General features: G+C 42.1%; 2 protein-coding genes across 2 annotated transcripts in view; one reads left to right on the top strand and one right to left on the bottom strand.

The window, feature by feature from the left end:
• Positions 1–10,327, top strand: part of znhit6 (zinc finger HIT-type containing 6) — a 40,711-nt gene extending 30,384 nt beyond the window's left edge. Inside the window, exons 9-10 of the mRNA XM_014123374.1 lie at positions 5,549–5,673; positions 9,485–10,327. Of these exons, the coding sequence (XP_013978849.1) occupies positions 5,549–5,673; positions 9,485–9,933 (574 nt within the window). The 3' untranslated portion in view covers positions 9,934–10,327. The remainder of the gene's footprint in view (positions 1–5,548; positions 5,674–9,484) is intronic.
• Positions 10,328–16,425: 6,098 nt separating this feature from the next.
• Positions 16,426–19,432, bottom strand: ccn1 (cellular communication network factor 1). The gene is made up of 5 exons (XM_014123373.2): positions 19,142–19,432; positions 18,637–18,856; positions 17,891–18,235; positions 17,565–17,767; positions 16,426–17,441 (listed from the first exon to the last, which is right to left on the bottom strand). Exons 1-5 carry the CDS (start codon positions 19,187–19,189, stop codon positions 17,139–17,141), a joined length of 1,119 nt encoding a protein of 372 aa, XP_013978848.1. The 5' UTR covers positions 19,190–19,432; the 3' UTR covers positions 16,426–17,138.
• Positions 19,433–27,472: the final 8,040 nt, after the last annotated feature.

Here is a 27,472-nt window from a genome sequence, read left to right as displayed (position 1 = left end):
ACTGCAAACCAGGCCTAATTGCCCAACCTCACTAATGCCCTTGTGGTTGAATAGAAGCAAGTCCCCGCAGCAATGTTGCAACATCTAGTGGAAAGCCTTCCCAGAAGGGTGTGGGCTGTTATAGCAGAAAATAAATAAGGGGGAACCAATTTCATATTAATGCCCATGATTTTGGAAAGAGTGTTCACATACTTTTGGTCATGTAGTGTATATTAGAGTTAGGCCTATATCATGTCTAGGTTATTGGTGATGACAGGGTATGCTGGATGGGGTGAAATGGTTGAGCCTAGAGGCAAACCATGTCACTCCATAGGACTGCTAACCGTTTAGCATGATCTATTACCGTCAAATCAAATTTTATTGGTCACACACATTGTTAGCAGATGTTACTGTGAGTGTAGCGAAATGCTTGTGCTTATAGTTCCGACAGTGCAGTAATATTTTACAAGTAATCTAACAATTCCCCAACAACCTAATACACACACACACACACACACACACACACACACACACCCCCCTAAGGTAAAGGGATGGAATAGGAATATGTACATATAAATATATGGATGAGAGATGACCGAGCGCCATAGGCAAGATGCAATAGATGGTGTAGAATACAGTATATACATATGAGATGAGTAATGCAAGATATGTTAACATTATTAAAGTGACTAGTGATCCATTTATTAAAGTTGCCAATGGTTTTGAGTCTGTATGTAGGCAGCAGCCTCTGTTAGTGATGGCTGTTTAACAGTTTGATGGCCTTGAGATTGAAAAACAGCTTCTGTCTCTCAGTCCCAGCTTTGATGCACCTGTACTGACCTCACCTTCTGGATGGTAGCGGGGTGAACAGGCAGTGGCTCGGGTGGTTGTCCTTGATTATGTTTTTGGCCTTCCTCTGACATCAGGTGCTGTTGATATCATGGAGGGCAGGTAGTTTGCCCCCAGTGATGCGTTGTGCAGACCTCACCACCCTCTGGAGAGCCTTGCGGTTGAGGGCGGTGCAGCCCGACAGGATGCTCTCAATTGTGCATCTGCAAAAGTTTGATGGTTTTGGGTGCAAAACCAAATTTCTTCAGCCTCCTGAGGTTGAAGAGGCGCTATTGTGCCTTCATCACCACAATGTCTGTGTGGGTGGACCATTTCAGTTTGTCCGTGATGTGTACACCAAGGAACTTTCCACTGCAGTCCCGTCGATGTGGATGGGGGGTGCTCCCTCCCTCTTCTGTTTCTTGAAGTCCACCATCATCTCCTTTATTTTGTTGATGTTGAGTGAGAGGTTGTTTTCCTGGCACCACACTCCCAGGCCCCTCACCACCTCCCTGTATGCTGTCTCGACGTTGTTGGTAATCAAGCTCACTACTGTTGTCATCTGCAAACTTGATGATTGAGTTGGAGGTGTGCATGGCCACGCAGTCATGGGTGAACAGGGAGTACAGGAGGGGGCTGAGCACACACCCTTGTGTGGCCCCAGTGTTGAGGATCAGCGAAGTGGAGATTTTGTTTCTTACCTTCACCACCTGGGGGGCGTACCGTCAAGTCCAGGACCCAATTGCACAGGGTGGGGTTGAGACCCAGGGCCTCAACCTTAATGATGACATTGGAGGGTTCTAAGGTGTTGATTGCTGAGTTGTAGTCAATGAACAGCATTCTTACATAGTTATTCCTCTTGTCCAGATGAGATAGGGCAGTGTGATGGCGATTGCATCGTATGTGGACCTATTGGGCCGGTATGCAAATTAAAGTGGGTCTAGGGTGGCAGGTAAGGTGGTGATATGATCCTTGAGTAGTCCTCTCAAAGCACTTCATGATGACAGATGTGAGTGCCACGGGGCAGTGGTCATTTAGTTCAGTTATCTTTGCCTTTCTGTACCCAAGAACAATGGTGGCCATCGTAAAGCATGTGGGAACAGCAGCCAGCTGGTCTGTGCAAGCTCTGATGACGTGGCTAGGGATGCCGTCTGGGCCGCCAGCCTTGCAAGGGTTAACACGCGAGTAAGACATTTTAAATGTCGGCCATGGAGGAGAGGGGGGGGGGGGGGCCCTCAGTCCTTGATATTAGGCCCCATCGGTGGCGCTGTATTATCCTCAAAGCGAGCAAAGGTGTTTAGTTTGTCTGAAAGCAAGACGTCGGTGTCCGTGACGTGGCTGGTTTTCTTTTTGTAATCCGTAATTGCCTGTAGACCCTGCCACATACCTCTTGTGTCTGAGCCTTTGAATTGTGACTCCACTTTGTCCCTATACAGACATTTCGCTTGTTTGATTGCCTTGCGGAGGGAATAACTACACTGTTTATATTCGGCCATGGTTAAATGCAGTGGTTCGTGCCTTCAGTTTTGCGCTAATGCAGCCATCTGCATTAGCGCAGATGGGTTAGGTTCTAGTTAGGGTAGGTTTTAATAGTCGTAGTGGGTGCAGCATCTCCAATGCACTTCCTTATAAACTCACTCACCGAGTCAGCATATAAATTGATGTTATTCTTGAAGGTTGCCCAGAACATATCCCAGTCCGTGTGATCAAAACAATCTTGAAGCGTGGAATCTGATTGGTCAAACCTCCGTTGTATAGTACTTTTCACGGGTACATCCTGTTTGGTTTCTGCCTATAGGACGGTAGGAGCAAAATGGAGTCGTGGTCAGATTTGCCGAAGGGAGGGCCTTGTATGCATCACAGAAGTTAGAGTAGCTGTCATCCAGTGTATTGCCCGCACGAGTGCTACAATCAATATGCTGATAGAATTTAGGTAGCCTTGTTCTCAGATTTGCTTTGTTAACCTGTTTAGGATAGGGGGCAGTATTGACACGGCTGGATAAAAAACATACCCGATTTAATCTGGTTACCACTCCTACCCAGTAACTAGAATATGCATATACTTATTACATATGGATAGAAAACACCCTAAATTTTCTAAAACTGTTTGAATGGTGTCTGTGAGTATAACAGAACTCAAATGGCAGGTCAAAACCTGAGAGATTCCTTTACAGGAAGTGGCCTGTCTGACCATTTTTTGAACTTGTTTTCCATCTCTATCATTTACTAAGGATCTCTGCTCTAACGTGACACTTCCCACGTCGTCCATAGGCGCTCAGAGCCCGGGAAAAAACAGAATGTCGTCATTCCAGCCCCAGGCTGAAACACATTATCGCCTTTCTCAAGTGGCCGATCAAGGGACACTGGCTTATGCGCGTGACCCCGACCGCCCCCGCCTTTGGGATTTTTTCCTCTGTTTGCCGAAAAGGAGATTCCCTGTCGGAATATTATCGCTTTTCTACGAGAAAAATGTCGTAAAAATTGATTTTAAACAGCGGTTGACATGCTTCGAAGTACGGTAATGGAATACTTAGAATTTTATTGTCACGAATTGCGCCATGCGCGCGACACTTCTTTACTATTTCGGATAGTGTCTGGAACGCATCGAACAAAACGCCGCTATTCGGATATAACGATGGATTATTTTGGACCAAACCAACATTTGTTATTGAAGTAGCAGTCCTGGGTGTGTATTCTGACGAAGACAACAAAAGGTAATCAAACTTTTATAATAGTAAATATGATTATGGTGAGTGCTAAACTTGCCAGGTGTCTAAATAGCGAGCCCGTGATGCCTGGGCTATGTACTTAGAATATTGCAAAATGTGCTTTCACCAAAAAGCTATTTTAAAATCGGACATATCGAGTGCATAGAGGAGGTCTGTATCTATAATTCTTAAAATAATTGTTATGCTTTTTGTGAACGTTTATCGTGAGTAATTTAGTAAAATGTTAGCGAATTCCCCGGAAGTTTGCGGGGGGTATGCTAGTTCTGAACGTCACATGCTAATGTAAAAAGCTGGTTTTTGATATAAATATGAAATTGATTGAACAAAACATGCATGTATTGTATAACATAATGTCCTAGGGTTGTCATCTGATGAAGATCATCAAAGGTGAGTGCTGCATTTAGCTGTCTTCTGGGTTTTGGTGACATTATATGCTGGCTTGAAAAATGGGTGTCTGATTATTTCTGGCTTGGTACTCTGCTGACATAATCTAATGTTTTGCTTTCGTTGTAAAGCCTTTTTGAAATCGGACAGTGTGGTTAGATTAACGAGAGTCTTGTCTTTAAATGGCTGTAAAATAGTCATATGTTTGAGAAATTGAAGTAATAGGATTTTTAAGGTTTTGAAAATCGCGCCACAGGATAGCAGTGGCTGTTACGTAGGTGGGACGAATTCGTCCCGCCTAGCCTAGAGAGGTTAAAATCCCCAGTTACAATAAATGCCGCCTCATGATATAGTTTCCAGTTTACATAGAGTCCAGTGAAGTTCCTTGAGTGCCGTCGTGGTATCGGCTTGAGGGATATACACGGCTGTGATAATAACCGACGAGAATTCTCTTGGGAGGTAATATGGTCGGCATTTGTAAGGAATTCTAGGTCAGGTGAACAAAAACTTGAGTTCCTGTATGTTACGATTACACCGTGAGTCGTTAATCAGGAAGCATACACCCCTGCCCTTCCTCTTTCCAAAGAGATGTTTATTTCTGTTGGTGCGACGCATAAAGAATCCCGGTGGCTGTACCGACTCCGACAACATATCCCGAGAGAGCCATGTTTCCGTGAAACAGAGAATGTTACAATCCCGGATGTCTCTCTGGAAGGCAACCCTTGCCCTTATTTCGTCTAACTTGTTATCTAGAGACTGGACATTGGCGAGTAATATCCTCAGAAGCGGTAGGTGGTGTGCACACAAGTCTGACCAGGAGGAGGCTCCGTCTACCTCTTCTGCGGCTAAGTTGTTTTGGGTCGGCCTCTGGAATCAGATCCAATGCTGGGTGGTGGCGCAAACAAGGATCCGCTTCGGGAAAGTCGTATTCCTAGTCGTAATGTTGGTAAGTTGACATCGCTCTGATATCCAATAGTTCTTCCTGGCTGTATGTAATGACGCTTAAGATTTTCTTGGCTAACAATGTAAGAAATAATATAGAAAAAAAAAGAAATACTGCATAGTTTCCTAAGGACTAGAAGCGAGGCGACCATCTCTGTCGGTGCCATCTTGTGCATCTTGTCGGCGCCATCTTCCCTAACACGACAGGATTGCTCAGGCACTACTGATGTAATCGCAAAAAGAGTGAAACACGAGGAGCTTCAAGGGCCGCAGTACTTTTGGTGAGATGTATTTGAATCGGGTTAAGTCAGTAGTTTCCATTCTCCATGAGGAGGGATGAGAGTCAGCACTGTGGAGTTTTACTGTGCCAAACCATGACTCCTATCCCCATCAATCCTCCTCCTCGAAAGATAGACCAAGCCTCAGCAATGAAGTCATAGAAGGATTCTACAGCTAGAGCAGATGTGTTTATTTTATTTTGGCTAACCCTAGCCCTTTTCCTAACCTTAACCTAATTATCCTAACCTGCTATGAAAAGTCAATTTTGACATGCGCTGTGTCAAAACCTGTGTGGAGAGAGAATGTCAACAATGAGCAGCGGCCATGTTTTGTTCACCTGGAAGGGCCTGCTGGCTGCTATAGCTTCTGGTGGTTGCAATGTAGTAACATTTTGTTTTTTTGTTTAGGTATCAAGAGCTGGATGTGGCAAAGACCCTGAAGGAAAACTTGAAGTTCAAACTTGTGATTGAGTACCCAATGCTACACATTGTTCTCAAGGACCACTGCCACGGCTACCCACTGAAAGGACCAGGTAATAACAAGCACACCAACCACACCTAGAGTAAGCTGCAAGTAGGCAATCCATCATCCCTTCTAGAAAGTTTTAATGTAACATTTCGCTAAGAACAACCTCACCAAGGCTGGTGTTAGTGAGAGAGCAGAACTCTGACATGATGAATTGGTCTATCCTTACATTAACATGACATCTCCAGTTAGTTTCATTAGTCAGCAGTTTGTTTGATTTAGTCCAAATATATTTTGCATGTCAGCAATCAAGTGTTCAAGATGTGTAATTTTCAAAATACACAAATACAGCCGGTATGATGCATTCAATAATGGGTTAATGAAACAAATACCAAAAGATGGCTTTCCTTTAATGTCCCGCAGTCTCCTAGTGACTCCCTTCATTATGACAACATGCTGCCCTAGAAGAAATGTGTGTTCTGTGTAATGTCACACTAACACCTGTCAGGAAGTGGCTCAAATATGATTCACGTAGGAACTGTTAATATTATGGATGGGGGTTAGGGTTAAGTCAGTAAGGGAGAATGGCCAGAATGTTGGTCGTCCTACTTAATCTCATAATCAAGACAAGTCTTACAGGAGGCTACGTCATACACAGACGCCAAGTTGAGGTAGTACGTGCCTGGAGATGCCAATGTCAGGGACAGCAACAAAAACAAACAGTAGGTAGGCCTAATCAAATCACCACACTTGGCCTCGGTAAACCTATCAGACTCTTATCAGGGACCCAGAACAGATGGAGCCTTGAGGTCATTTTAGCTCGAGTGTGTTGCTAAGCTGTTACACTGTAACACTAATACTTGTTCTGCTACTGAGAGAGTCTCCACAACATTGAGAGAAAAGCCTATAGGAAGTGATGAAGGGTAATCGGACCCTGTGGTATGCTGTCTGTTTCCGATAAGGCGTTGTTGCCAAGCTGTTACTCTGTAGTGTCAACTATAGTAACATTACTACTGAGTCACCACAACAGAGAGAGGCCTGCATGAGGTGATAACACATCGGACCCTGTGGCGGAACAGCTGTGTATTTACAGAGAAGATCTGTTGTGGTCCTAACTGGCTCTGGCAGCTTGTTCTGTGGCAAGGATGGGCAACTAGCAGCCCCCCTTTTGAAGGCCCTCGGGTAAATCCCCCTCCCCCAACAGTTTTTTATCGGTGACTGATAATCACTCAATTAGCCCATGTCGGCTAACATTTTTTAGATTGGTAAGTTAGCTGGCCGATAGACTATCTACATTTTGTAGTAATCAACCATTGATTTTGTTAGTCTCCCTCATATCATATTAAAAACAGCAAACATTTCTTACCACCCTATGGCAAAATGTGTAGAATGGCAGGAAATTAGCTGTAAAACCACACATTTTCCTTTCTGCCCCATGGCAAAATTAGTATAATTGCATGGAATTAACTGTAAAGACATAACTAATTTTATACAAATGTTTAATCTTATACAAATTGTTTAATATTCTCTCCGCCCCATGGCAAAATGTGTAGAATTGCAGAAAACTAGCTTTAAAACAAACTGTGGCCCCTCGTGATGTGTTCATATTTTTTGCATCCCCCACCCCCATCAAAGTTGCCCATCCCTGGTCTGTGGTCAGTGAGTGACGATCAGTCACGGTTCCTTTGGGTTGAATCATGCCCTATGATAAGCCCCACTTCAAACAATGATATATTCCTACTAGCACTGACTGTTGATAACTACTTTATTGGGGGAAAATGTACTTAATGTGATGTGGTTCTAACCCAGATATTTTAAGATGAATACACACATTTTAAGACGCTCCATATATAGAGTTGAAGTCGGAAGTTTACATACACTTAGGTTGGAGTCATTTAAAACTTGTTTTTCAACCACTCCACAAATTTCTTGCTAACAAACTATAGTTTCGGAAAGTCGGTTAGGACATCTGCTTTGTGCATGACACAAGTCATTTTTCCAACAATTGTTTACAGACAGATTATTTCACTTATAATTCACTGTATCACAATTCCATTGGGTCAGAAGTTTACATACACTAAGTTGACTATGCCTTTAAACAGCTTGGGAAATTCCAGAACATGTCATGGCTTTAGAAGCTTCTGATACTCTAATTGACATCATTTGAGTCAATTGGAGATGTACCTGTGGATGTATTTCAAGGCCTACCTTCAAACCCAATGCCTCTTTGCTTGACATCATGGGAAAATCAAAAGAAATCAGCCAAGACCTCAGAAAAAGAATTGTAGACCTCCACATGTCTGGTTCATCATTGGGAGCAATTTCCAAACGCCTGAAGGTACCACGTCCATCTGTACAAACAATAGTACCCAAATATAAACACCATGGGACCACGCAGGCATGATGCTGCTCAGGAAGGAGACTCGTTCTGTCTCCTAGAGATGAATGTGCTTTTGTGCGAAAAGTGCAAATCAATCCCAGAACAACAGCAAAGGACCTTGTGAAGATGCTGGAGGAAACAGGTACGAAAGTATCTATTTCCACAGTAAAACGAGTCTTCTATTGAGATAACCTGAAAGGCCGCTCAGCAAGGAAGAAGCCACTGCTTCAAACCGCCATAAAAAAGCCAGACTACGGTTTGCAACTGCACATGGGGACACAGATCGTACTTTTTGGAGAAATGTCCTCTGGTCTGATGAAACAAAAATAGAACTATTTGGCCATAATGACCATTATGTTTCGAGGAAAAAGGGGGAGGCTTGCAAGCCAAAGAACACCATCCCAACTGTGAAGCACGGGGGTGGCAGCATCATGTTGTGGAGGTGATTTGCTGCAGGAGGGAATGGTGCGCTTCACAAAATGGATGGCATCATGAGGATGGAAAATTGTGGATATATTGAAGCAACATCTCAAGACATCAGTCAGGAAGTTAAAGCTTGGTTGCAAATGGGTCTTCCAAATGGACAATGACCCCAAGCATACTTTCAAAGTTGTGGCAAAATGGCTTAAGGACAACAAAGTCAAGGTATTGGAGTGGTCATCACAAAGCCTTGACCTCAATCCTATAGAAAATTTGTGGGCAGATCCGAAAAAGCATGTGTAAGCAAGGAGGCCTACAAACCTGACTGTTACAGCAGCTCTGTCAGGCCAAAATTCACCCAACTTATTGTGAAAGGCTACCCAAAACGTTTGACCCGAGTTACAATTGAACGGCAATGCTACCAAATACTAATTGATTGTTGTAAACTTCCGACACACTGGGGGAATGTGATGAATGAAATAAAAGCCAAATCATTCTCTCCTATTATTCTGACACTTCACATTAAAATAAAGTTGTGATCCTAACTGACCTAAAACAGGGACTTTTTACTAGGATTAAATGTCAGGAAATTGTGAAACTGAGTTTAAATGTATTTGGCTAAGGTGTGTGTAAACTTCTGACTTCAACTGTATGACTAAAATGTATAACACAAGTCATCTCACTTTGTCAGCCTCATTCTTTCATTCTCTTCACATGGGTATTAATCTTGTGAAATGTTCTATTCAATTTTCCCGAAAATGTTTACAGTGAAAAAGTAGCTTTTGGTCATGGAGTATTTCTTCACATTGATATAACACTTGCGCCCCCTGATTCCTCACCCCCTCCTACAACATATGTCCGCCGTACATTATTGCGTAGCTAATGGTCTGGCACGCCGCCTCATTCCACTAAGGCCCACTGAGCCAAATGATGCCGTCAGCGTAGCCAGACCCTGCCTGTGCTAATGTATAAGTGTGTGTCTGTTAAGCATGGTGAGACTGCAGTGTGTGTGTGTGTACACAGCATGGCAACCCCCACATCCTTTTAACGATTGCCCACCACCGCCCTTTCATTTCAGTGGAGCCTGTGTTGGCCCATGGCAGTCCCATGATGGAGGGGGCATGGCGGGGTAACGGTCGGCGGGAGGAGGGGGGGACGGAGGTCTCACAGCCCCAACTGGGGCCACCCTTCCTGGGAAGCTCTCCTGAGACTGACCCACCCAAGAAGAAAAGAGCCAAGAGAGAACCAGAGGAACTTGAGGATGGGGAGATTGGAGATGGCGATGATATTGAAGCATATAAGATGGTCAAAGAGATTGTTGTTACCCATGGTGGTGATGATAAGGGGGATGATGAGATGCCAGTTGATGGTTTCCATGGTGACTGCCAAGGTGATGACAACCCAAATGATGGTAATAACCATGTTGATACCCATTCTGGTGGTTGTTGTATTGGCGATGCAGTGATTGCTGCTACTGAAACAGTTGATGACAAAATCAGAGGGGACCCAGAGAGAGTAAGGCAATGAGCCAGAACCTGCAGTCTGTTAATCTCTTGAGCCATTTCCCAGTCAATAATAATGATAATATTAATGTTGATCATGGTGCTAATGGTAATGACACTGGGTTTGATGTCAGTAAAAATGATTTTAAAGATGCTAGTGAAATTACTGAACAGTTGGAAGCAGAGGGAGATTGAGTCTTGGCATGTTTTCTTTATGTAATCAGATGTTATTCAGTTGGACCTACTTATAAAAATGTCTTTGTTGCATTATTTACTCTTACAGTAGTGGTTATTTCAACAGCCAATTGGATTTTATCTACTAACAATGTTAATTTGTTTTGTCGTCCTTTTTATTTGATTTTGTACATTATTGATTGAGATGCTTTCTTAAATCCAAAATAAATACATGTAACATTGAAGTCACTGTTTTTATTGACTGGGATATCAGACACATTTTGGATTGTGTGGTACAGTAGCTACGAAGTCTGCATTTATTACAAGTTTTGAAATGGTCACTTTCATAGGATTCTGTCAAAGACAAACTTGGTTAATTATTCATTATAGTTCCTCAGTTGGAGTGCTAGACAGACAGTATCTGTCATCATGCCCTGTTCAGATTCATCTGTCTCAAAGGAGCTTCTTTCTAGGTGGTAAACAAGGTTTAACCTGACTAATTCTGCCCATTTCATAGTTGGCTACATTAATCTTATCTCTACAGAATCATCTTGCTTGTTATGTAAGCTACCAAAGCAACAAACTCATGTCTGTATTTTCTGTTAGAGTATAATGGCGATCTGAAATGTCTGACAAGTTTCAGAAGAAAGTAATTTGTTTCTGGCCATTTTGAGCCTGTAATCAAACCCACAAATGCTGATGCTCCAGATACTCAACTAGTCTAAAGAAGGCCAGTTTTATTACTTCTTTAATCAGCACAAGTTTTCAGCTGTGTTAACATAATTGCAAAAGGGTTTTCTAATGATCAATTAGCCTTTTTAAAATGATAAACTTGGATTAGCTAACACAATGTGCCAACACAGGAGTATGGTTGCTGATAATGGGCCTATGAAAATATTCCATAAGGAAGCAGCACTTTCCAGCTCCAATAGTAATTTACATCAACAATGTCTACACTGTGTTTCTGATCAATTTGATGTTATTTTAATGGACAAAAATGTGCTTTTCAAAAACAGTGACCCCAAACTTTTGAACGGTAGTGGACGTGTGTGTTATGTTGTGTTATTGGGACAGCATCAGCCAGTAGTGATACAGGAAAGTGTAGCTCTCCGATGGGTATTTGTGTGCATGTGTTGTCATAACCTCTCCCAACCCCTATGGCAACGGTCAGATGTTGGGGGTGTGATGACTCATTTTTCCACACCTCACGCAGGGTGAGGTCTCGATCTCATAGACCGTGTCTCTCGCTCTCATTTACCAGCCAGTCATTACTATAGTACTGCACCAGCCTGTCAGACCTAGTGGTGGTAGCTATTAAGCCCAAGGGTTGTCTGCTGGCTTTAGAGGTGAAGTACTGGGCCTATTTCTGAATGCAAACAAAGACATAAAATAAAGCTGAGAGAAGTTGCCCACCAACCAGAATGTGCCCTCCACAGTTCAGCAGGGGGCATTGTGGGTTAGATGGAGAACGTAGAGACTGGTTGGTAATGTTTGTACAACACTGCATGCTGCTGAGTTTTGGTTTGGAAGTTCCAATGAACTGTTATATCCTTTTAGAGGTCTACCACATAGAACAGAGAGGATATCAGTGTTTAGGTTTTCACAAATATTTTTGTGCCCTGCTTACCCACGTATACATAACACATTTTTGATGTTCAACTGCTTTTTTCTTGTGACCTTCTAGTCTAGATAAAGAGATTAAGTTTATATCATAGTACATTCTCCACCCGCATCGCAGTAGTGGGTCCCTACCGAACTCTGGGATAACAATTAAGAAACCTTTTTTTAAACGTCTGTTATTCCTGGCGTTTTTGTGTTCGCCTGTGATAAACTGCCTCCCACTGTGTTATAGCAGCTGGGTCTTACTTTTCTATCTCAATAAATCCCCTCAAAGAAACCCACACAAAAGCATTGCTTTTGTTCCTGTTTGCTGTTAAAAGTAAATGTGCCATTTTTAGTCTGTTGGAAACATGAGGCATTTTGAAATAATTCCTCTTATCCAATTTCACAAAATTGCCCCTGATATTTCTGAAGTTGGGTTTTGCAATTAATTAGGCTTGATTTCGTGGTTTGCTTTAAACGGCAATGCGTGCATAATTGTTTGTTTATGAGAGCAGCTTGGGGACCCAGCTACTCTGCTGTGGCTTGGTTCTGTTTGGGGGAGTGTGTGCAGAAGCACAGTGTATCTGCTGTGGCATGTATGGAGGCACGCGAAGGCTCTGTGGAAAAGTCTGCTTTAGCTCCAGAAGAGTGTTTTGCGTGGAGAGATGTATTGCTGCCCTGGTGTTTGTAGGAGACAGCTTGTCCTAAACAATGCCAGTAGTGTAATACCGTTTTCACACTGCTGTGCTGACCCAAAACATACTGTTCTATTTTCTTTTCATATTGTTCTTTTCAGTATTAAAAATGTTGTAGATGTACAACCAGGCCAGCGCAGTACAGATCTGCTCAGTAGTCTGAAAGTGCATGAATGACTGACAGCTCTCTTTGTTTCTCCTCTCTGGTCCGTCTTCCCTTTGTATCCTTGGTTGGTCTGTGTGAAGCAGATGTGTTTGGTGTTTGGGAAGGCCCTAAAAATTGTCAGACTCCAGCCACCCAAGTCATAGACTGTTTTCTCTGCTACTTCACGGCAAGCGGTACCGGAGCGCCAAGTCTAGGACCAAAAGGCTTCTTAACTGCTTCTACCCCCAAGCCATAAGACTCCTGAACAGCTAATCAAATGGCTACCCAGATTATTTGCATTGTCCCCCCACCCCCCATTTTTACGCTACTTTCACTCTGTTTATTATACATTTATAGTCACTTTACCTCTACCTACGTGTACATATTACCTCGATTAACCTGTGCCCCCGCACATTGACTCTGTACCAGTACCCATGTATATAGCCTCCCTACTGTTATTTTATTGTTGCTCCTTAATTCTGAGGTTTTTTTTACTACACTTTATTTTAAATACTTTCTTAACAATTAACCAACAACTGCAGTTAAGAAATGAAGGGCTTGTAAGCATTTCACTGTAAGGTCTACACCTGTTGTATTCGGCGCATGTGACAAATATAATTAGATTTGATATGGCTTATGTTTTTTAGGTAATGATGACCTGGGGAATATTTCATTAAATATCCTTCACAAAAGTCCACATTGGTCCAGTGATGTATGTTTTTTTTCATGGGGAATCATCAAGCCTTGTGTTAATTATTTATTAACTTAATATCACTGTAGACCAGTGTAATGTACCTTGTATGTATGCACCGTGGACATCTCACTAGTGCGTTCCTACAACATTACTTAACACTTTGGATTAAAGTTATTCTATAGAGGACAGATCTTATCTAATTCATTTTACGGTGTGGTCTGTCTCCTGATCCAGCGTCTACACACCAGACACATTACAGCAACTCAACAGTGTTAAACTTACTAAACATATTGGCTGAAGCCTCTCTTTTCCTCTCTTCTCTCTCACTCCCTCCTCCACCCAATTCCCCCATTACTCTCGCTCTCTCTGTTTTATTTCATAGCCCTCATTAAACAGCCCTGCTCCTCTCCATCTGGTGTGAGAACGAACGCTGCAGCATTATCACACTCCTGTGGCCGGGACTAAGGCATTTATATCGCTAATAAACTTGGCAACTTGTTAGGGTGTTGTGCAACACAGTCCCTGCCAGGATGCAGTCAGGACTTACTGATACACCATCTCTCTCAATGACCATCATGTCCCTAATTGATGTAAGTCAAATCTCAGACTGACCGGTGCATACAGCATCCTGGTAATGTTCCTGCTATACTGCTACAAGCCAACAGATGGCCCTATTCTAGAGTAAGTGGGTCTGTTTCTCCGTTTGGTCTGTTTAAAACCCTCCGTGCCTCTCACCCTTGGGTTCCCTATAACAGTGTATATTAACCTGAGGTTATAGACATGGGGACAATAAAAGATGACATCAGTGCCTCAGCAGCTTCCAGAATGCTGTAATGCTCTAATGGCCGAGCCTCCCTCTCTCTCCATTCCCCATTAGCTTCTGGGGCCACGCTGCATTACGTAGTGCCTAACGAAGCCTCCATGCTAATGTCTTTGTCATATAAACACACTTTATGTTCAAGGAGTGAGGTAGTTGGTGAGTGATTTAATTTCAGGGGCGCCTGATGTGGTGTGTGTTTGTGTGTCTGGGTGCAGGAGGATTTTAATGTTTTTCTGCTCTTTTGGTGCCCTTTTCTTCCCTTCGCTCACAACAATGGGGTCTCTGGGTCCAGTTCTTTGACTCTGTGTTCAGATAAAGTTGACTGGTGAATGGATGGAGCTTCTCTGTCTCTGTGTTCAGATAAAGTTGACTGGTGAATGGATGGAGCTTCTCTGTCTCTGTGTTCAGATAAAGTTGACTGGTGAATGGATGGAGCTTCTCTGTCTCTGTGTTCAGATAAAGTTGACTGGTGAATGGATGGAGCTTCTCTGTCTCTGTGTTCAGATAAAGTTGACTGGTGAATGGATGGAGCGTCTCTGTCTCTGTGTTCAGATAAAGTTGACTGGTGAATGGATGGAGCGTCTCTGTCTCTGTGTTCAGATAAAGTTGACTGGTGAATGGATGGAGCTTCTCTGTCTCTGTGTTCAGATAAAGTTGACTGGTGAATGGATGGAGCTTCTCTGTCTCTGTGTTCAGATAAAGTTGACTGGTGAATGGATGGAGCGTCTCTGTCTCTGTGTTCAGATAAAGTTGACTGGTGAATGGATGGAGCGTCTCTGTGTTCAGATAAAGTTGACTGGTGAATGGATGGAGCTTCTCTACGGTGGCCAGTTGTGCATTGTTGTCATAAGTGTGATTGCACTTTCCGAACAAAACAGGGTTTGAAATTATGTTATCTTAAGTTCAGAAGGAGAGAAAAAGAAATTGGGCGAAGGAACCAACCAAAACAGACTACTTGAAAATCTGACTGGTAGAAATAGCAAAATACATCCTTAAGATAAGGTAAACCTTGAGGCCTTATGAATTAAAAAAATAATAATAAACATTTAAAAAAATGTAGGACGAATATTTGTTAAACTTTCAGCAGCGGTCAGTGGGTTCAGTATGCGGCCTGACCATAACCGAGGGGGATGTGCCCTGCACCCGTTCTGCACTGCCTCCTATTAAATGCACACTATTAACAGTAATTTCCGCCAGTCTTACAGGAAAGTTAAGTTCTGCATAGGTGCTCTGCGCTGGTGGTCTCGGTTAGATGGCTTTTCTATGCCGTGTTTTGATACGATACACCTTCTGTGGGTGGCAGCGACACTTAGTGTTTGTGTATTTTTAAGACTGGCTGCTTCTCTGACTTAAAGCGAACATGTTGCGCCACCATTTCCAACATCTGCCGCCCATCAGGATGTCTGTCTGATTCCTGAGCCACCGCTGCATTCCTGAGCCGTTCCCTTCCCTCTACCTGGATAAAAGAAACTCTCTGCGCATGCGTGTTTGTGTGTCCTATCCTCAAGGCTTAACGCTCCTATGGCTTTAGAAGTTTCCCCTAAGCACTGGTCTGCTCACCCCTATTCAAGCCATAGGTGTTTGGCAACATCTGCATACTGTATAGCCACCCTCTCAGCAGATGAAGAAGAGGGCCTACTTTGAGGATTCTATAACTCAAAGGACAGCTATATCTCCACTACTGCTACCTGTCCTACCCCTGCTAATATTAGCCTCCACACGTTTCAACCCGATGTCTTTTCCTAAGGCTGGGAAGATGTATCCCACCTGGCTTTTCCAGACTATTTACAGCACAAAACCCCTGCAGCCTGCCTAGTGCCAGAGGGCCAAAGTTTCTATCCAACCACTGCAAATTAGGTCCATTTTTTTGTGTTGTGTAAAATACAGTCACATAGTCCCCTTTGAATTGCTACTTCTAATCCAAGACCATAGAGACTAGTAGCACTTCAGGTTATTGGAATAGCTCTGTGCTCATTGCTATGCTGGGATTTAATCGTTTTTTTGTTCGAATTGGTCAAGTGCATGGCTTAGCCTGATATAGTGAATGCAAACTACCTTGGCTTGCAGAGCTTTACAACGGCATTCCAATGCACCAAACAGTCTCAAGATCTGGAAACTGTCTGCAGAACTCTGTTATATAAGAACAGATCAGCCCAGAACGATCGCTCTGTTGGAGTATATAGTATGGGACTGTCCATGGTATAACTACTGGAGTTCCTCCCAGTAAATATGGGGACTTTGTATGGCCTCCCCTCCAGATGTGATTCTACATGTATGTAGTGTACTGGTGGTAATTGTTTACTAATCCCAATGAATATGTTCAGTTTAGTCAAAACAGTGTTGTTGGAAGCCAACTTCAGTTTGATCAAAGAAGGAAACAAAGAGAGTTTACATTTCATAAATAAATCTGTTTTATTTTGTAACATATAAAATTAAATCATTTTTAAAATTTATTCCAGTATGACACAAATCTAAATAAAGTAGCTACAATTTTTGATAAATAATATTAATAACAGTAATGAAAACATTCATTTGATATGTTTCGCTTTGTCTTTCTTGATAAAGTTGGGAAGGTCCTTAGCTGCCACAAAACACGAACATGTATGGAACCACGGTAACCATGGTGACGTGGTGTCTTGGTTCATTAGGATGCAAGATCATGTTATACTTAATTAAATTACGTATCTGCATATCCAAACAACATCCATACACACACACACGTCTAAAGTTTGTTTGTGTCGTGTCTGGTTGGTACTTATCGGTCGAAAATATACACAACGAATTGATATCAACATATTAACATACATTGTCAGTTACACATGTTAATTTACATTTTGCTCCATAACGAAGCTACTCTGATGCTCCAGTAGTATGAAGCGAATCTTAATTTAGAATGCTGATTCGGTCACAGCAGACAGTGCACTTCATAAAGTCCTCATGATGCAAGCCTATAATTCCTTGGGAATCTAGTTACAACAGGAAGTTGATAGTTCATTGGCTGTTGAGTTGGACCCCTGCGTTTAGATGGACTACCATTGGCTGTCAATGTTGTTGTTTTTGGATCTCTCAGGGGTCGGTTCTCTGCACAATCAGATTTGATTTAGTCTCTGAACTTGTGGATGTCGTTGAGGAGTCTGTAGAAGGGGTAGGAGGCTTCGTTGGCATGGGGACAGTTGAAGGTGCATTTGCAGGACTCGATCATCATGACGTTCTTGTTGAAGGTCTCTCCGTCCTCACAGCGGAACTTGACCCGGATGGTGCGGGTCTGCTGGGGGGAACAGCAGCGGCCGTCCACACAGGATCCACAGTACTTGGACCTGTACTTCTTCAGGCTGGAGCAGCCGGCATAGGTGAACTTCTGAGCCTGGGTAGACTTCTTGGTTCTGCTGCACTTCTTTCCTTTCTGTTGGAGGAACAAGGGGAGAGAAACAGTCAGTCAAGCTTCCATAAACAAGCTGAGCAGTGTTGGTTGGTTTTGTTGGATTGTATGCCATGTTTCAGTTTAGTCTTGGTGGCTTGAGCTTACCTTAAGGCTGGAGTAGGGAGACTGGGTGCATGGCCGCACTTCACAGATGCGTGTCTCTTTGACCAGCTTGCACTCGCTGTTGTTGTTGGTGACTCGGGTGGAGATGCCTGTGCCACAGGTCTTGGAGCACTGGGACCAAGGAGTGGTCTGGACAATGCACTTCTGACTCTCAAACATGTGGCTCTCAGGCTGCACTCTGAAAGCTGTAAGGAGAAAAGGCAAGAAAACATTAGAAACTGGTCTGGTATGGGCTTCAACATTTGATGAAAATGTCATTTTTGAAAGCTGAAATTCAAAATGGCTGCTGCTAGATAGAGGCTGCTTACCAGCTAGAGACTTGAGTCCTCCCTTGACAATGGCGATGAGCTCGTTCCTGTTGGTGAGGTCACTCTCTGACTCTTCAGTCATGCTGTCTTTGCCAAACAGCTTGTCAATGATGTCAGTGTCCTTTCCGTCATCACATACCCACTCCTCGCAGCACTGGCCTGCCACCTTGACCAGCCTTGGGTTGGCACAGCCCAGGTTGGGCAGGGAGAGCTCCTGAGGGCACAGGGGGACGCAGCCCACAGCCCCATCCATGCATGTGCACTGGTGCTTGCAGTTAGGCTGGAAGCTCTCTCCGTTTTGGTAAATCCTGCTGTTGTATTCACAGGGTCTTCCCTCTGACTTAGCTGTGGAGGAGAAAAGAGGGGTTAATGGCTGTTATTCACTTTTCAGTAGACTAGTGTCTGTTATAGACATCACAGATCACATACTGGCTGAGGCTGTCTGAGGGAGGCTTGGTTTAAACTGTCAAAATTATTCAGAAGGCTAGGGCTGCCAGAGGACAGGAACCACTGAGGGGGATCACTTTCATCCAGAGCAGGATGTTTGTACTTTAGAGTTTAGACTGAGGTGCTGAGTTACATTCCTTTGAGTTGAAATCACATGGTCCTCTTATTCCCTCAAGTAGAAATACCACTAGCTTCTCTTTCTACCATATTAATTTACTCAAGGTTGCAAACTACCAAACTAGCATTATTCAGACCTAAAATCTGTTTACAGCATAGCAGGATTGGAAAGAGACACCTACCACGGCAGATGCCACGCATAGCACCGAAGCTGGCCCCAAAGTTGCACTCGAGTCCTTTGGTGTGGTCGCAAGGCTCTGTCAGACTGCAGTCCTCGTTGAGTTGTCTCGCGCAGACTTTGCAGCACCCGCAGCTATCCACTACGAGGCTCACACCAGGCGCGCACCTGGGCAGCTCCATCGGGCACTCGCATACCGAGAGGCAAGAAGAGGTGGAAAGAACCTGCGCAGATAACAGAGCTCGATGATGATATATACTTTGTAAGCAACATCTTAAAACAACCACATGTTCAGGTTGTATTTCCATAGCTTATTTAGTATTTTCAAACAGTGCGGTTCATATACAACGATGTGATTGCAACAGGTTTCCAAACCAGTGTGATAACGTTACATTGTATCCCCCAGACAATAAAGCATACATTTAGTATTCGTTCCGATCTATTCAAAGTCATAACAAAAAGTCATAGACAACTTTAAACTGAAATATTGTTTAGAGAAAATGACTTACCATATTGAAGGTTCCAATTAATATCACGACGATGGAGAAAATGAACATATTTGCGTTTTCTTTGTTGCGTAGCCTATTAAATAAAATATATATTTTGTTTTGCTGTTCCCTTTACGATATCTTGCTATAAGTATTTGCAAATGTATTTTTATCCTAAGTGTAGCGGTCAGTCGTCTCGTCTGTAGCGATTTGGTTTGTTTTCTAGTCTCTTCGGAGAGTAGAGGCTTAAGAGTTGCTCTGGTTGCAAGTTGCAGTCTGCTGAAGCAGAGTACCTCCCGTCTTTTATACTGTAGTGGAAGCTGACGTCGTCGTTGGCTGACTGCTGAACTGTTCCAAAACTATGCGAGGAATGTTTCTTGGCGCGTTTTCCATCGAAGCTAAGCACCACCCTGTCTAACTTTTTTCAAAAATAAATTTCCCCCTAGAACTGAAAAAAAAAAATTCTCTTCGCCGTTTCCCGGCTCTACTCTCTACCCTTCTCCTTTGCTTTGCTTCGCTTTATTGGTTTTCTCACAGGTTCACAGCTGTTATGTTATGAGTCGAGGGTTAGTGTACACATTTTCTTTAATTTAGAAGTGGGATAAAAAAAATCTAAGCAGTTTGATCTGTTTGTTTCCACTGATTTTGACTTCGCATTGAGAGATAATATTCAAAAGAAAAATAAACAATACTATAATATTGGCTTTTCCATTTCTTCTTCCTTTTGACTTAGGTGCTTACTGTGTTATAACATGTGTATAGATGGTTTATATTATACATTATTTTACAACATCTTATTGCGGTCAGTTATGCAACAGTTGCCAAAGCTATTAAAAGGTATGATATTGTCATGCTGTCACTGCTTCACCTCGTAAATTATCTTGAATTTGTTGCGAGATTCGATTCTCATGATGAGGATCATTCTGTCAGAGAATTGTCTTATTATAGCCCCTATATCAATACATTACTTCCGTTATTCTAAATGTACTGTAACTGTTCACAGTTTAGGGGAGAGACGTCCCGGAATTCGGAAATTCTGTGCGCGTTTGAGAGGAATGGGAGAAATAAAGTTTACGGCTTCTATTTTTGGCCTGCTCTCCCCTTCATTCTAAGCATTTCCAGATGCGAACCACACTCCAGACGTAACAATGTTGCCATATTTGGTATGGCAGAAGCCTACATTATTAACATATTTCTCCCTCTAGCCAACCACAAAGCATTCCTGACAGCTTAAAGGGTTGTTAAATGTGTTCTTCATGTAGGAAATTCCTTAGTATTCCTCCTTGGGTTAATTTACTTTTTACGCAATCTGTCCATCACGTTTTGAAAAAATAATCAACAACAGTGATCCAATATTCCACATACGATGTTGGTTTGGGGAGAACATACCCAACAAGTTCATAGTCCTATTATTTGCGTTTGAAATAAGTGACATTTTATCGGAATTTGAAATTCAGAGATCAGAAATCATTGCAAACAGGATTTGACCAAGAAAACAAACGTGATGCTTGAAAAACAAATGGTTGAAAAACGGGGTTATTTGCAACCAAAATAATGACAGTTAAACGGAGAACGTTATGACAATAATACCCTATTGATACTATCCCTGAAGTTTTTTTTAACCCGTGAGTCGGAAATGTTTTTTTTTAGTAACTTTATACTTAGACTTACATGACGTGATACTGAGAGCGCTGAACAAATAACTAACGGATAATAGTTGTCAAGACCACGGATAATCTCACTCCGGTAAGTTTGTCTTTTTTACTTTAACTTTACTAATCAGTTTGTTTGAAAATTTTGTGGATACGCAATGGCTTTATCACTTTGTTCTTATGGTGTATAAATATATTGAAGTATCTTAATTGAGTCGTTATCACCTTTCCATCTGACGTTGGAAGTTCGCCTGCTAGACAATCATTATTTGGGTACCCACTAAATGGATATTGAATATGCTGAATCTTGATGCGTGCTTTATTTTTGTCAATTGTCTACATTTTCATACTTCCAGTTTAAGACACTAGATGGTGTTATGCTATGGTTAAGTTTGTTGACATATTGTCAACATTTTCCTCATTTTCACTGCTTTCCTCATTGTTTGAGTCCTTTTGAGGTGTCTGTGGGTATATCTTTAGCCATTCATCAAAACGCTTGTGAATCTTCATCGATTAAACCAGACAGACATTTAAAGCTCATGAAATGTGACACTGGCATTATGTCACCACTTTACAGTTGGCATCAACAAGTGTCTATTTTGAGTGTCAGACTCCCAAAGTGGCACATGTGCCTATGTGAGTTTTGCTTATTAGGTTTGTGTTGTGTGCACACTGCACATCTAGCCCTAAGTAATACTTATGTCATCTGATTCAAATGATAGTGATGACGCTTGTTTCCCAAACATCAATTGGCCCTTAATGTGAAATGTATCCTGTGCCATCCTGCCATTTCAATATCCATTATGACCTCTGACCTCATTACTTAGTCCCTCTGTGTTGAGTTTAACCCCATGAGCTCAGTGAGATGCTTCTGATTATCATTGTTCTGCTCTGCCAGGCATGTTGTTCTGATTCTTTCCTTTTCCCTTATGAGGGAATACTATGTTATAGGAAACAGTACTGTCATTGTGCGCCATGGAATAACATCCCATAACGATATTCCGTAATTACCCATTCTGTAAACATCACCAGGCAACCAGGGCTGGACATGCGTATCCATGTAGTAATGTTTAATGGCAATCATCATATTTTCCACACCCCCCCCCTTATGAGAAAGTGGCAGTGCAATGGCTCTGCTTTTATTTTCTTTACTCACTGCATCCCAGTCTATTGTCCTATATACTAGTATAAAACAGAACAGGACCAATATGATAGGCTGTTTGCCTGTTCAAACAAAGGATAACAATAACATATTCTGTCAATGTATGTGTCATAACTGCGTTATGCAGTGGGCTTTGTAGAAGCTTCCTTTCCATGTCAGCTCATGGAACTCTGGGACGGAAGCTCAGTGAATTATGGGGTGTTCTTATGTACACTCTCTCAGCTTAGTCACGAGTTAGCTCTTGTTCCATGGTGATGTTTCTATTCCTGAGCCTGTTTTACCTACAGTCATAACGGATGTTTGTTGTGTGCTCCTGTCTGGCAAAAGAAAGATGGCTATGGCATCTGAAAGAGGTGTAACCACTTTCTCTACTGTAGCCCACTCCATAATATGATGAAGAATGGGAAGGATCTTTGTATGATTGTAGTATACTCATGCAGTCTTTTTGAGCTACTGGAGGGCAACAGCCAGCAGACCAGGGTTTAAACCAGCAACCCTTGCTTTTATGCAAGCACCACCTGTGCCATTAAGGCCCAGACCTTTTGGCAGAGGACAAATTAAAGGTTACAATAGCACTGCCATTGGATGCTTGGTTGCTAAAAAAAAAAATCTGTCTTTGCATGTGGAAGTGTTGTATAACGCACCTTTAACAGAAAATTTGGAATGGTGACATTTTCACAATCGGTTTTCTATCGCTCATTTGCACGTCACGTCAATGATATCATGTCACCGTGTGGGACTGTGGGTCAATTAACCTTGTCGGAGTGGGCGCCCTGATTCTAGTTTGTGTGCTAGGCAAGCTACTGCCTGGGAAGGTCTCCCACTCAGAAGTAGTGGATGGGGAGGGGGGCGGGGATAGGTTGACCTTAGGTCTCCCCACTGGAAGCCCGAGGGAGCGGGGGAATCTATCAAATAGCCACCTCTAACTTTGTGCAGTAGTAATATGTATATGTACACTGTACACTGAGTATACAAAACATGTACACTGTTGTGCGTGAAAAGCCCAGGAAGCCGGAGGTTTCTGAGATACTGGAAACGGCTCGCCTGGCACCGCCGATCATACCACGCTCAAAGTCGCTTTGGTCACTCGTTTTGCCCATTCTAACGTTCAATCGAACAGTAACCAAATGCCTCGATGCCTGTCGTCTGCCTGCTTTATATAGAAAGCCACGGCCACGTGACTCACTGTCTGTAGGAGCTAAACTTTTTTTTACCTAATAAACTGGCCACTGAGTGTATATATTATACAATACCAGTCAAAAGTTTGGACACACCTACTCATTCAAGGGTTTTTCTTTATTTTTACTATTTTATACATTGTAGAATAATAATGAAGACATAAACTATGAAATAACACATATGTAATCATGTAGTAACCAAAAAAGTGTTAAACAAATCAAAATATATTTTAGATTCTTCAAAGTAGCAACCCTTTGCCTTGACAGCTTTGCACACTCTTGGCATTCTCTCAACCAGCTTCATGAGGAATGCTTTTCCAACAGTCTTGAAGGAGTTCCACATGCTGAGCACTTGTTGGCTGCTTTTCCTTCACTCTGCGGTCCAACTAGGGCTGTTGGGTGACCGTATTACCGCCACACCGGCAGTCACAAGTCATGAAGGCAATAAAATTCCACATGATTGTTTAGTCACGTTAATTAGGCTTCTCCAAGCTCTGATGCTGCTGATGGCCATTAGTAACCTACCAAACTTGCTAACGCCTTGTACTCAGCACTCTATTGCCCCTCTAATCACTCTGACATCAATGCAAATGTATTTGAAAATCTAATCAAACACTTCATGAGAACCCATGAACTCATGTTGCACAACATTTCTATAGGCAATGCAATTGCGGGAGAAAACAGAGTGATGGCCGCTAATAAAAAGAGGAGACCATCAGCTTAGGCCTACTATATTTATTTCTCACCTTTCCTAAAATTAAGCACATTGCTAATATTTACAAGAATAGTCTGATGGTGACAATATTAGTCTATCACTTGTGAATTATATACGATCACTTGGGAATTATTCCCTGCATAAGAAACAATGCAGTTTTTTTGCAACTTGTTCGAAACATAGTCACACTCCTCATGTAGCCTAGCCCATAGGCCTATATGTTTTAATAAGGTTTGTATCACAACTAAAGTGGCCAAATAACTTCTTAAAATGAAGCGCATTAATCCGCTTTACAAGGGGTGCAGAGCCTAATTGGCATATATAAACAGCGCATGAGTTTCAAGTTTGGAAGATAATTTTCACTATATAAATGCACCTTTCTAATAAAAGCATTACATGCATAATTACATTTGCGTCACTTGGTGTTTTCCACTAATTAAACATTCCTGCTTATAGCCTACTACCATGTGCGCATTGCTACGCTTATGTGAAGAAATAGCCTTATAGTTTATCAAAATGTTAAGCTAAATGTTCTGATCTAGTGGTTGTATTAATTTGGGATCTATCGCTTCCCACAACTGTCCCAGACTATGTTTGGAATATTTATTTCTCACACAGAATAGAATGGGTCAACTTTTGTACTATGTGGGATAGTAGATTGACATAGGCTAGTGCTTTTGCTGTCATCTTGTTGGCTAACAAAAAGTAAATGTGGATTATTCTTCAAATATCTTCAATATGCACCTCGCAATTGGATAAGGACACGCGCAGTTGCATCGCCGATGGGTCTGTCTTCACTTGAAGCCTGTAAAAAGACCCGATCACTTGATGGAGCTCACATCACTCGGGGAGAAGGGCACAGCGGCCACTGGCCGCAAACGGCATGGATTCTTTTAGAGTGCATTATGGCCACACAAAGGGGACCCCACCGTGAAATTCTAGGCATTATCAAGTGCTTGTCAAATTGTGAATGAGAGACTGTTGAAGTGTGTACAGCCTGCGCAAAAAAAACTAAGCAGAGCTCATGACTTACAATGTATTAAAAATCTAAACATATAGCCCAACGTTTGTAGAACAACTAAAGTTACATTAATAATTCTAAATTAACTTCTCTATGGTAGGGGGCAGTATTTTGACGTCCGGATGAAAGGCGTGCCCAAATTAAACTGCCTGCTACTCAGGCTCAGAAGGTAGGATATGCATATTATTATTAGATTTGGATATAAAACACTCTGAAGTTTCTAAAACTGTTTGAATGATGTCTGTGAGTATAACAGAACTCATATGGCAGGCAAAAACCTGAGACAAATCCAACCAGGAAGTGTGGAAATCTGAGGCTTGTAGTTTTTCAAGTGAATCCCTATCCAGTACACAGTGACTTAGGGTTCATTTTGCACTTCCTAAGGCTTCCACTAGATGTCAACAGTCTTTAGAATGTTGTTTCATGCTTCTACTGTGAATATGGAGCGAACAAGAGGGCCTCGAAGTTGATGAGTGAGGAAAGCTGTGTGAGCTGTGTTTTCTTTTCTGAAGACATTGGAATTGTCCGGTTGGAATATTACTGAAGATTTATGTTAAAAACATCCTAAAGATTGATGCTATACATCATTTGACATATTTCTACGAACGTAAATAGAACTTCTTTTGACTTTTCGTCGTGACATTTTCGCACGCTTCCTGTATTTGGAGTAGTGGACTGAACGCGCGAACAAAAAGGAGGTATTTGGACATAAATTATGGACTTTATCGAACAAAACAAACATTTATTGTGGACCTGGGATTCCTGGGAGTGCATTCAGATGAAGATCGTCAAAGATAAGTGAATATTTATAATATTATTTCTGAGTTTTGACTCCACAAAATGGCGGGTTTGGTTTCGTGTCTGAACGCTGTACTCAGATTATTGCAAAGTGTGCTTTCGCTGTAAAGTTTTTTTGAAATCTGACACAGCGGTTGCATTAAGGAGAAGTGTATCTATAATTCTTTGAATTACAGTTTAATATTTTATTAACGTTTATGATGAGTATTTCTGTAAATTGATGTGCTAATTCACCGGAGGTTTTGGGGGCAAAACATTTCTGAACATTACACGCCAATGTAAAATGTTTTTTTGGATATAAATATGAACTTTATCGAGCAAAACATACATGTATTGTATAACATGAAGTCCTGTGAGTGCCATCTGATGAAGATCATCAAAGGTTAGTGATTAATTTTAGCTGTATTTCTGGTTTTTGTGACGCCTTTCCTTGCTTGGAAAATGGCTGTGTAGTTTTTCTGGTCAAGGTGATGTCCTAACATAATCTAATGCTATGCTTTCGCCGTAAAGCCTTTTTGAAATCGGACACTGTGGTTGGATTAATGAGAAGTGGGATATAATAGTTGTATGTTTGAGAAATTGAATTATGAGATTTTTGTTGTTTTGAATTTGGCGCCCTGCTATTTCACTGGCTGTTGAATAGTGTGTCCCGCAGGTGGGACGGTAACGTCCCACATACCCCAGAGAGGTTTTAAGCATATATGAGTACCTATTTCTTTGTTAACCGCTCAACACAGAATAGCCGCATGTGCGCACACGCTCAAATAGTTTGCCGAAAATATTTATATTTTATTCAGCTTTGTTCAATTGTATTCTTCATACTATAAAATAATATAAAATAATACCTCAGAATTATAAGCAAATCTTGTCTGCTAAATGAACTAGTGTAGCCCACAGCCATTTGGCATAGCCAAATCAGGACCTAACATAAGGACAATATGGAGTATGCTATTATTTTCTTCATATCATGCTTCTTTAGACGTGGGTCTAAAATAAATAATGGATTTATTGTGAAGGTGAAGGCTATATTACATAGATTTATTATATATTTTTTAAATGGCTTGTAGGCTATGTGTGGAAGCCAGGAGACGCTAAATATGTTTATGTTAATTAATGGTCAATTACCGTGAGACAATCACCGGCTGCCAATTTTGTGACCGCCACAACCCTAGGTCCAACTCATCCCAAACCATCTCAATTGGGTTGAGGTTGAGTGATTGTGGAGGCCAGTTCATCTGATGCAGCACTTCATTACTCTCCTTCTTGGTCAAATAGTCCTTACACAGCCTGGAGGTGTGTTTTGGTTCATTGTCCTGTTGAAAAACAAATGATAGACCCTCTAAGCGCAAACCAGATGGGATGGCGTATCGCTGCAGAATGTTGTCGTAGCCATGCTGGTTAAGTGTGCCTTGAATTTTAAATAAATCAGTGTCACCAGCAAAGCATCCCCACACCATCACACCACCTCCTCCATGCTTCACGGTGGGAACCACATACGCGGAGATCATCCGTTCACCTACTCTGTGTCTCACAAAGACACTGTGGTTGGAACCAAAAATTGCGAATTTGGACTCATCAGACCAAAGGACAGATTTCCACCTGTCTGATGTCCATTGCTTGTGTTTCTTGGCCCAAGCAAGTCTCTTCTTTTTATTGGTGTCCTTGTTTGTGGTTTCCTTGCAGCAATTTGACCATAAAGGCCTGATTCACGTAGTCTCCTCTGAACAGTTGATGTTGAGATGTGTCTGTTACTTGAACTCTGTGAAGCATTCATTTGGGCTGACATTTCTGAGGCTGGTAACTCTAATGAACTTATCCTCTGCAGC

This window comes from Salmo salar, chromosome ssa10 (assembly GCF_905237065.1).
Source record: "Salmo salar chromosome ssa10, Ssal_v3.1, whole genome shotgun sequence".
Classification (NCBI taxonomy): Eukaryota; Metazoa; Chordata; class Actinopteri; order Salmoniformes; family Salmonidae; genus Salmo; species Salmo salar.
Note: the sequence above shows the minus strand (reverse complement) of the source record. Positions and strands in the feature narration are given on the sequence as shown.

Excerpts from the sequence above, each read along its gene's own strand:
- ccn1 (XM_014123373.2), bottom strand. The coding sequence starts at position 19,189 with ATGTTCATTTTCTCCATCGTCGTGATATTAATTGGAACCTTCAATATG. Across the intron at positions 17,768-17,890 it reads AGGACTCAAGTCTCTAGCTG|CTTTCAGAGTGCAGCCTGAG; the intron begins GTAAGCAGCCTC and ends TTCTCCTTACAG. Across the intron at positions 17,442-17,564 it reads CTCCCTACTCCAGCCTTAAG|AAAGGAAAGAAGTGCAGCAG; the intron begins GTAAGCTCAAGC and ends TTCCTCCAACAG.